Source organism: Notechis scutatus, chromosome 11, assembly GCF_049901735.1.
Source record: "Notechis scutatus isolate UNSWTSFEM ecotype Mainland chromosome 11, rNotScu1.2, whole genome shotgun sequence".
In the NCBI taxonomy this organism is placed as follows: Eukaryota; Metazoa; Chordata; class Lepidosauria; order Squamata; family Elapidae; genus Notechis; species Notechis scutatus.
Window position 1 is genome coordinate 9,957,356 of NC_142019.1, and position 11,494 is coordinate 9,968,849.

Sequence of the window (11,494 nt, forward strand, 5' to 3'; positions counted from 1 at the left end):
CAAGTATCAATGTAAATTATGTGATCATGGGGATGCTGCAACACCCGGTCATAAGTGTGAAAAATGCTCGTAAGTCACTTTTTTTTCATTGTCATTATAACTTTGAGTTAACTGTTGTAAATTGTCCTCGACTTGATTAAGCAAGATGTGTGAACTACCTGGACTACATACATGAGCCACGGTGGCGCAGAAGTTACAAGTGCAGTACTGCAGGCTACTTCTGCCGACTGCCTGCAATTTGGCAGTTTGAATCTCACCAGGCTCAAGGTTGACCCAGCCTTCCATCCTTCCAAGGTGGGTAAAATGAGGACCCAAAATTGTTGTAAACCGCTTAGAGAGGGCTGTAAAGCACTGTGCAGTGGTATATAAGTCTAAGTGCTATTGCTATTCTGTACATTCTGCACTTTAAAACCAACAGCCGTATTATCCAACTGCAAACCTTCCAAATATGGGTCTAATGATCTGCAACAACCCTCATTTGTTACAATTAATGAAAAATAGCTTATCAGAGCAAAGGTTTCATTTGAACAAGGCTATTCTCTAATCTCATACCATGCCTGAACAGTGCAGTAAAGCCTCTTAAACTGAAAGGCAAACTTGTGTTTGACACGGGATTGTGACAAAGCATGGTAACCTACTCCAAGTAAAAGCCAAAAATTGTGCTGTTCCTTTATTTAATTCCAAATTGGGTGCGACTGTTTTGAAGCTAAGGGCCACATTTAATTCTTGAATGATAGGCAAGAGTTGCTCTCCACTCTAGGCCAGAGCAAATTGATTTAAATTTAAATTAAACCAAACCAAACACAGCTAATATGTTTATTTCTCACAGATCCAGTCACTTTCCTCTTTTATCACATAAAAAAATACAATTTAGTGACAACTTTGGGAGGGGTTCCAAGAGCTGGAGCTATATATAATTTTGAGCTGAGTGTATCTAGCCTCCAGAATTTCAGATCGTGCATCACATTGAATTAATTAACTTGCAAGATCCCAAGGCAAGAGCAATTAGATCACCAAAGAATTGATTTTTTGGTTCCGAGGTGTAACTTAATGGAGCTCCCCCACCTCAACCCTCTGCCAAATTGAAGAGATGGATTTTGCTCCTAATTACGCTTGGCAAATGGAAAACTCATCGAGGATGTGGTAGATGGCAAAAATGTATAAATTTCCCGCGATCCAAGTTAATTGGAAAACATTTAAATGAGGAAAGTCTTAAGAACAGCTTGGGAGGTTGATGAGATCAGGTGCTTCATCGGGGAAAAAATGGAAGAGGGGCTTATCTGTACCTTTGGACACGACAATTTATTTTCCAGGGAGAAACGGCCGACATCTGCCTACCTCTTGTCCTTGTTCCAAATTATCTAAAGTAGGGGTGTGTTTTGCAATACACATCTTGGGAGACAAGGCCGAAGCTTCATTTGTTTTAACAGTGAAAAATAACACAGCTTGGCTGAGAAGCTGACCTTACAAGTTAATATTTATTTATTGTTTGCTTCTGTTAATCCCCACCAAATTCTGCTTGGTGTCAGGGTTCCAGAAAAGCCCAACTTCACTTAAGAACTCTGAGACAGGCATTTGCTTAAAGTTTCCTTTTATTAGAGTAGTTATACTGGCACATCTGAGGAAGCCTGAATCTGAGAGTTCTGGGTTTTCCCTTAGTAATTCAAAAATCAAAACCCAACCCCTGCACCCATCAGTCCATACATGGTCCAATCACTGTCTGTTCCAACTTGAGACATCCCTTCAACCACTCCTCCTTCAGGTGCAGGAATAACATGACCTTGACTGAAAAGAAGAATGCTATTATGTCTAACTACCAACACTCCCCCTCCCCCGCTCCTATTTTTCCAAGCATAGGAATGTGGCAGCATGGAAGCTTTTGGTTCTTTTTTTCTTCTTCCAAAATTACACATCTCTATTTACATTGTTAACAGTATTGTGTCATCAATATTACATATATTTACATTTATTTTTCTACATTAATCCTTATTCCTATGCTCTGTCTACTTATACCATTTATCCCATGCTGCATAATAATCTGATTCTTCCTTGCCTTTTAGTTCTATTGTAAGTTTGTCCATCTCGGCACATTCCAATATTTTTTGTTTTTGACACCACTTTGGACGATATATTTCTAATATTCAGCCCTGCACGAAAACTATCCTCGCTGCTGTTGTTATATGCAATATGATGTATTGGATTTGCTTGCTAAATTTCCCTTTAATTATTCCCAGTAGGAATAGTTCGGGTTTAAATTCCATTTGATGTTCTATTATCTCCTGTAATGTGATCCCCTTTTGCGAACCTTCTGACGAGCACAGTCAGTGGCGAAGCCAGATTCACTTAACAACTGTGTTACTAACTGTAACAACTGCAGGGATTCACTTAACAACTGTGGCAGGAAAAGTCGAAAAATGGGACAAAACTTACTTAACCAACGTGTTACTTAGCCACGGATATTTTGGGCTCCATTGTGGTTGTAAGCTGAGAACAACCTGCATTTGTTTTTATTTATTTTGCTTTTATCTCACCTTTTGTTATTTTTATGAATAACTCAAGGCAGTTACTGGTTCCTCCTTCTATTTTCCCCACAACAGCAAAACCTGTGAGTTGAGTTGAGTTGAGCTGAATGGAAGTTTCTGTCTGTGATGACCCGGGGCATGGCACAAAGGCAACACAGTCAGATAAGCAATAAGAGTCCCTTTATTATCTCCAACTTTGCCCTCAATGTCCAGGTTACCTCCTGGCTGGAGAAAAACACTCCCAGGAACAGCCTTTGACTGTAGAAAATTAAGTCCAAAAGATAAGCAACACAAACTGTCACTTAAAGTCCAAACAAGCCAAACTGAAGTAATTAGTTTGGCAGGGCAGGAACAAGAATTTCAGACTTGAAGGCATGGCAAAACTCACATGGTTGGGAAGATGCCAGGAACACAGATAAGCCACGACAACACAGGATAAAGTCATGTTTGCTCCCAGCAGCCTGCCGCACGCAGTCTGCCTTTCTTATCAACTGTCTTCCCAGCTGTGGCTAATGAAGGGAATCAGGGCCCTTTCCTCCCCCGTAAGCCACATAACCCACGTTGCTCTCTTCTCCGTTCCTCCCTGCGTGCCCTAGAAAGAAGAGGGTGTGGGCCTGGGTCTTCCTTTGAACTCCCTCTCCCTTGTTCTATCTCTTCCCTGCTCTGCCCAGCCAGACTTTGCCCTTCCCCAGCCTCCTCACAGCCAATGGAGCCCCACTCCCACTCCCTGTCAGCTGTTCGGCTTCCTCCTCAGATTCAGACTCCGACAGGGGCATGACACCATCCTACAAAGAGTGGCAAAATAGCCATTTCTGACAAATTGCCCAGGGAAGTTGGTGACTGCAATCATATTTTTTCCTCTTAATCCAGAGATCTGCCACTACAGGGCCAGCAATGAACTTAAAGCTAAGCCGTGAACATTTGAGCAAACAAAACACTAGTGTTTTCCAGGTTGCACTTCACACGTATAGTTGATTCCCTTAAGCTGCGAGGTCTCCGACTTAAGCCAAGGCCTGGAACAGCAACAGGCTGGGTTGCTAAATTTTATTGTATTTTTCCACCCTCCTGTTTTCCAACTGCATTTTGATCAGCAAAGGTTAGCAGGTGGCAATATGTGTGTAATCTTTTGTGCGATGCTTGACTGATTGTGTTTGCAGGACAGGGTAACTACGGTTTACTGAACTAATTCAATTTCTTGGGTCCGTTAGAACACCCTGAGTCACAAACTAGCCGATCCTATTTTAAACTCGCACGTTGTGAGAATATGGCTAGGAGGCTGGTTCGTTCAGGGAAATGACCCTGCTCTCCAGTGTGCCAGAAGAAAGAATCAGCAACCTCTTAAACCAAAGGAACAGAATCTGGAAGTCACATTTGCAAGCTGATGACGAAGAACATATTGTGCATCTTTAAGATTTAGCCCCCAAATCTCTTTTCTTTTTCTTTCATTCTTGGGGTAGGCACAGAGACACGATTCTGCTGACTATCAGTTGCTGATGGGAAAAAGAAACTGGGAAGCATCCTGCCTCCATGTTCCTTTTGTAGAATTTGGGGAGGTATCTGATTCAGATGGAGCAGGGAAAAGGAAGTAGCCTTCGATCTCACCTAATGGATGAGCTAACCAGAGCTAACCAGAATTTATTCCCTGTCTGCCCAATTCAATACTATTCAGGTCTTCAAAATACCAGATATATTTAACCATATTGGGGGCGGGCGGTGGGTGGGTGGGTCCTCCCTGAACTTATAAGCTAACTAAGTTCTTTTCATGTTTTTAATTTTGGAATGGGGAGAAGATGATTTTATTTGGTAGCTGGGGAAGCGCTAAGCTCTGATATATTGCCAGATAGATTAGTCCAGTCCAGGGGTGGGATTCAAATTTCTTAACAACTGGTTCTGTGGGTGTGGCCTAATTTGTGTGTGGGTATGGCTTGGTGGTCACGTGACTGGCTGGGCATGGCTTATATGTAAATATTGTAAATATTTATGTAAATATAGATTTTTTTTTTATTATTCAAAAGCAACTTTTACCCAAAACCAGGCAAAGCATGTAGGCAGACAGCGTTGCTCACAGAATCACAGATTCACTCAGAGATCTACCATTCTGCAATCTGCTACCTGAGTCTGCACTGAATAATAGAAGCTTCAGTCCTAAGGAAGGTTCAGCTCTGCTTTTAGGTTAGCTAGAAAGCAAGAAATCCAACCATTCCCTGCTTTCTAGTTAATCTAAATCTCCCAGCACAGCAGAACAGCTGATGGTCGGGGAAAACAAAAAGGAAAAATAGCAACTTACCAAATGCAGGCAAGTTGGATGGTCTGCATGCCAAGTAAGGAGTGAGTGGGCGGGGAGGGGAGGAGAAGGGCCAGCCAGTGGCGCAATTTGCCGGTTCTCCGAACTGCACAGAATTGTAACAACCGGTCCGGCCAGGTAGAATCCCACTCCTGGTCCAGTCTCTTCTTGAAAGCTTCCAGGGATGAAGCTCCCAGAACTTCCAAAGGCAACATCTGTTCCATAGGTTGATTGATATAACCATAAATAAAGTTCCAGGTACACTTGGGAGTGTGCTTTCTTCTCTGGACTACCTCACAAGGCTGACAATAATCTATATGGCATATATTGGAGCTTAGCACTCAAGTTCAAACCTTTATTGTCAGAGTACAACATGTGTACAATGAGATTGGCTGAGCCTCCCTTCGTGCACACCCCCCCCAACACAGTACAACTCACAGTGAAGACAAGAAAATCCCTAACCCAGTGAATCCCACTAACAAACACACAATCTTATTGCACCATGTGAACTTATTGCATGTTGCACAATAAGAAAAAGCTGAACCAAGCTGCATCGATCAGTGTATTATATAGATCATAAGAGTGCATGAGACCCATAGCAACATTAGCTCTGGGGGAAGGGGGTTGCTCTCCCCTTCAGGGTTTCTGAGAGTTAAAGAAGTGCTGTAGTCCATTACTAAACTCTTCCACCATATTCAAACCTCTTGGATGCTTTTAGGCAGTTCGATAACCAAAGCCCCCGGCAGCTCCCAGAGTGCCAATTAAAGCTTGGGTGTCTTTCAAGGAGTGGAGAAGGATAGAAAACAAACAAGTGGTGGGCTCTTGAGTTTCTTTGCCGTACCAAATGTTACTTGAGGAATGTGGAGATGCTAAGGGCTATAGCTCTACCAGCTTTGGAGAAATGGTTGCAGAAGATTAAGTAAACAATCGACTAGAGCTGCAAGAGGCTGAATAGTCTTATTAATTTTATCATCTATATTATGCTGTTGGTGCTGCAGAGTAGCTTACAATCTTAAACAGGGAGTGTCCACAATCTTGGCAACATTAAGACCTGTGGATTTCAACTCCCAGAACCCCTCACCCTGCTATGCTTAAAGTCCCAAAGTCTTAAAAGTTGTCAAGCTGGATCTAAAGTGCAACACAAAGTAGAAATAGTCTATACCTCAAATTGCTTCCTGTCCTATAACAATTTATTTTAGGTTTTGGAGCCATACCTGTCTAAAGACGTCTCCATGGTCAAGTGGCCAGCATGACTAAATGCTGAGGGCGCATGGAATGCTGTTATCTTCCCACCAAAGTGGTCCCTATTTTTTTACTTGCATTTTGTTTACATGCTTTTGAACTGCTAGGTTGGCAGAAGCTGGGACACATAACGGGAACTCACTCCGTTATGCAGCTCTAGGGATTTGAACTGCCGAACTGCCAACCTTTCTGATCGACAAGCTCAGCGATTTAGCCACTGAGCCACCTTTACGGAGGAAAGAGAAGGAGAGGACAACCAGAAGCAAGGGGGATGGATTCAGTGATGGTGGTGATGGGTGCACTGCTGGAAGACTTGAAAGACCAAGTCAAGGCTAGATCATCAAGGGGAAACGTTTATGTGGTCACTAAGAATCAACACCAATGTGATGGCACATAATCCATTTCCATGATATTGGCCCTGCAGAGAATTCTAGACAGATTTAGCTAAGAAAAACTTCACAGGAAAAAGGGATAGAACAATTCCTACCCCCTGCTGCTAATTAGGGCAAAGCCATAGCCCTCCCCACATGCAAAAATGGGATTCTGTTGAACTGGGAGAAGTTATTGTTCTCTTTCCAAGCTATTTTTCTACACACCCAACCAGCTGCTGCTAAAGGCAAATAGGCTTTCTGCATGACTCAGCAAAGTAAGGACAATTCTATTTAAATTATAAGTTCTATTTTTACTTAAATTGTTTCTATTCTTGACTATATTTTGATATTAGCAATTTCCCCACCCTTTAGAAAAATAACTCCTCTCTTCAATGATGTCTTTGAACTTTGATGTGTCATTGACCACGTTTTCCTCTTCCAAAGAGGAGTAAGGCAGGAGCAATTGCCAATGAATGTTCAATAAAATTCGCTTTCTCAATGACATTGTCCTCCCTTCCTTCTCCACATATTCAGTACCACCTATTAAAAAGGCACTTTCCATTAACAATTACAGTTTAATCAGAGTATTCAAATAAGCATGTGACTCATTGGCCTGAAATAATTGGTTTGAAAATATTTCAGGGAGAAAATCATGAAAATTAGCATGTTTAGGCTTTGGTTTATATGGATTTCTTGAGATTAGGATTGCTCTACATATTTGGTACTTCTGGTTCTCCAGGAGATCAATACCAAAGTTTTCTGGTTCTTCAGGAGATCTTCCCTGCACTAAGCTCGTTTAAGCAACAAAGAAATTTTGCCTTCCAGCCGAAAATTCTGGTCTTGCATATTTTGCATTATTTTTCCAACTCCCGAGATCCTTCCTCCTACCCCAAATTAACTTTTTTTTTTTACTCTTGTGCTAAGCATGATTTGATCAGCCCTGATTTATTGAAGAAGCTACTGGCTTCCCATAGCTTGGTCAAGAATAACTATGCTTATCAACCACGTTATGACTTAAATATGACAATTCAGCCTGTCTACATTGGCCTTTGCTTTGCACAAATGTTAAAGAAAGTTGTTGGAACTCACCTTTGTCCTTCATCAGCCAGATGTCCAGCATTTATTCTGCTTTGAAGGTGTTTTGTGTGTGTGTGTGTGTGTGTGTGTGTGTGTGTGTTGTTTAGACTGGTGGAGTTTGTTTTCAAATCCTTCTAAAGGTTATGCTGAACTGCAGGATTGAGCAAAGAAACAAACATGTCAAGATGTTCCCTTTCCATGACCTACTGGGCAACTGGCAAAATAAAAGCTACTGCTTCCAGGCTAGGTGGATTTCAAGTGCAAAACAAACATATTTCCAGGAAAACACAGGAACCAGATTGTACCAGTGTGATGGTGGGGGAAGAGAAGGAGAATCATGCTCCTTGTAGTCAGATTTTTTTAGACTTAATTTTACAGCCTTGTAGATTTTATTATAATGGAGTGGATTTAAAACAGGAGAACCAGGGAGATGGGCAGTTTGGGAATAAGAAATATAAATAAATAAAACAAACCATCTCTAGGACAAACACCTCTTAAAACTTTAAAATCTCACTGGGGAGAGAACTACAGATCTCAACAGTAAAGTAATAGTAGACACAGGTGTTTTCTAATCTTGGTATCTTGAAGATATGTGGTCTTCAACTCCCAGAATCCCCCAGTCAACAATGAGAATTACTGCAATAGAGTGTAAGCTATTTTTTTAAACAAAACTTACTGATTTGTGTTTTTGTTTTTTTTACTTAACAAGACTGGCTGAAGTTCATGTCAGGCTCGATCCAAATAGCTGAATCACATTGTAACTATCACGATACATGAATTGGCCTTGAATTATTTCAAAAGGTGACAAACCTACCCTACAGTTTGAGCCATGGCCAACTGCCCCAAAGTCTACCTTACTTTAAATGCACATACCACCCAGTCTGCATTGGATGGATCTATGTAGGATCAAACTCCCAATGACTGCTACGTATTGATAGCTATTTGCTACCTTCTGAATTATAGGCAACAGAGTGTAGATGCTGCTGGCTGAGGAGCAGTTGTGGAAAATGGCATCTTCCATCCCAAGCTTTGAGAGCTTCCAAAATGCATCCAGTTGTCCAACGTGGTGCAGACTACTGGAATTTATGACCTGATCCAGCAACGCTCTTCCAATCTCTGATGCTTAGTTGTTTAATAATCCATGGTTCAGCTCTCACTATAGATGTGTTAAAGGACAAAAGAAGTACACACACCAATGTCTAAATCAGTCCCCCACCCCAATTCTGATTATAGAAAAGGCACAATGTAGACTGGGCGGTGTGAATTCCTTCATCATACAGCTAGGGCTAATTCCATGGGTCTTTCCAATGATATCAAGAGCTCAGAATAGTTGCTTACACTGACATTATTGGCACATATACCCCAAAGGTAAAATTAATGTTATCTACCATAAGGCATCAGCTCCTAAAGTCGTCGTATGCTTTACTAGGTTGAGTGCTTTGGAAGAATTTCCTAACAATGAGAAGTTATTTAATCCATGGAACAACTTGCCTCCTGGAGTTATGGATGCCCCATTGCTGGAGGCTTTCAAGAAAACATTGGGCAGCCCTTTTCTCAGTGATGATATAAGGTCTCTTTGCTTTGGACAGGTGGTTGGACTAGGAGGCCTCTAAAGTCCCTTCCAGCCTTATCCTTCTATGATTCTATGAGTGAGATACATCAACAATCTTGAAAGCAGAATATCTTCTAGATCAGGGGTCGCCAACCATTTGGACCTCAGGGACCACCAAACTCATAATTTTAAATCCTGCGGACCACTAATATGAATTTTGGCTGACGGTGGCTGCAGGAAAAAAGTCTGCAGGAAAATTCCCCACCTCATTTTCCTATCGATCGATCATTCTTTATTTGGGATCGCAGGATACCGTCTCCAGCTCTGTTCTTGGGGAGAGAGACTTTTGTCTTCATGCAAGAAAAGCAGCAGAAGCAGCAGAAGTCTTTCCTTCTCTCCCTCAAACTCTGCCAGAAATGAGTCTTTGCCGGCGCAGCCTCTTGGAGCAGGATGCCTTGCAGGGTCCCAAAGACTCATTTCTGGCAGAGTTTGGGGGGGAGAGAGAGACTTTTGGAGATTTCCTTGCATACAGCCAAAAGCAGAAGCAGAAACAGCCTGGTGGCCAGATGGGGTGGGGTGAATAGGGCAAGTTTCCCCCCCTCCGCCCTTTCCCCCCTCCCCTTTGTACTTGGTGTTCAAATGCAGGCGATGCAAGCCTTGTGTTCCCGCAGGCCATGTGGGCAGTGCATCCTTGTGTTCCCGCACAGCCTGGATTGTTTTGGGGGTGACATTTCTCTGCAGACCACCAACATTTTCTCGTGGGCCACCAATGGTCTCCAGCCCACTGGTTGGCGACCACTATTCTAGATTCCATGTTTCCTACAGAGGTGGTATTCTATCGGTTTGGCCCGGTTCTGGTGTACCGGTAGTGCCAAAGATCAGCCGAAACCGAACCGGTTCTCTCTGAGCTGTTGTTTGGCCAACCCGCCCACCCGGGCTCCCATGCCGACCTTTATTGCCTGCTTTTGAAGTGCAGCTGCTTTCCGCAGCACAGCAGATTGCCGTGCGTCAGCTGCTGAAGTGACAGGGAAAGTGCAGGATTGCAGGAGGTGAGTCAGAAAGCCTCTACGCCTGTGCAAAGTATGTGTTTGGTGCGTGCGTGCAAAGTGTGTGCATGTGTGCAAAGCGCGCCCATCAAGCCACACCCACCAAATTGGTGATAAATTATTTGGAAACGCACCACTGGTTTCTTCCATTTTAAGTTATTCTTATTCACCCTAGGCAACCAGGCCAATGGCCGACGTTCCACAAAATAAAGGGAGAAATCGCCATCGCTTTTGGTAGCGGTGCTTAGCAAAATGCAGCAAAAAAATTCACAGTGGGAAGAGTGGGGGAAATAGCCTACCTCCAATCAAGATGATTTAATCTCACACGCTTTTTTTAAAAAATACCCTGCAAATTAAAAACTGAAGGGTATGATACCTGCGACAATTTAACTGAGCTGCAAAATTATTCCCCCGTTTCCCTTATTGTAAGAGGTAAATGGAACTCTAACCGGCCTTCCCACACACTGTGCATTTCAAATTGTTAGCGGAATAATCACCGTAATTGTGTGTGTACGTGCAAGGGTGCGCTTCTCGCCTCTAGCTTGGCCGTCTCCCCACCAGTACGTACAGGAGGTTTTCGTAAGCAGCCTCTGTAGACCACGATCTCTCGTGCCATCCCTGGCCCAATTTTGCTCAGAGGGAAAAACATTTATCCAAATCTCGCCGTGGGGAAAAAGGGTTCGAATTCTAACACGTTGAAAGCAAAAGATGATTTTTTAAAAAAATGGGGGGGGGGAGGGGTAGAGAAAGGAAAAGAACCCTGCCTTATGACATAACAAAGCCAGGAAGGAGTTAAAAGAAAAAAAGGAAAGCTGTCTGGTTGCTATGGTGCCCTTTTCTTTTAAAGAGCAGAGTTGATTACAACATTAGAAACCAGAGGAGCCCCCCCAACAGCCCCTCCCAAAGGGGGAATAATGGAATCAAAAGGGAGGGAGGGAGGCAAGCAGGCAGGCAGACATAACACTCTCTTTTAGTTCTGACAGCTGGGCCAAAGGGAACAACGTACGTCCCATTAGCGCTCATGACTAAGAATGAAGCATGCTTGCTAAAACTTCCAAGCATCTTGTTCTTGGTTCCAAAGCAGCATGCTTTCCGAGATGACTGGCCTAATTCACCAACCTTCTCAACAGCCATCCCTGTGGATCTTGGCAGGTTGGGAAGAGATAATGCTCTATATCCAGGCTGTTTATGATTGATTTGTTGTCCCAGGTTACGGCTAATTTGCAGCAGAAATTTGGGGGATGTTCCGATGCAACCAAGAACAGCAACTAGGATGATTAGGGGACTGGAGACTAAAAGATATGAAGAATGGTTACAGGAACTGGACTTGGCTAGTCTAGTAAAGAGAAGGACCAGGGGAGACATGATAGCAGTCTTCCAATATTTGAGGGGCTGCCACA

General features: G+C 43.0%; 1 protein-coding gene across 1 annotated transcript in view; it reads left to right on the forward strand.

The window, feature by feature from the left end:
* Positions 1–6,917, forward strand: part of DET1 (DET1 partner of COP1 E3 ubiquitin ligase) — a 29,340-nt gene extending 22,423 nt beyond the window's left edge. Inside the window, exon 5 of the mRNA XM_087972767.1 lies at positions 6,006–6,917. Within this exon, the coding sequence (XP_087828893.1) occupies positions 6,006–6,063 (58 nt within the window). The 3' untranslated portion in view covers positions 6,064–6,917. The remainder of the gene's footprint in view (positions 1–6,005) is intronic.
* The last annotated feature ends 4,577 nt before the right edge of the window (positions 6,918–11,494 follow it).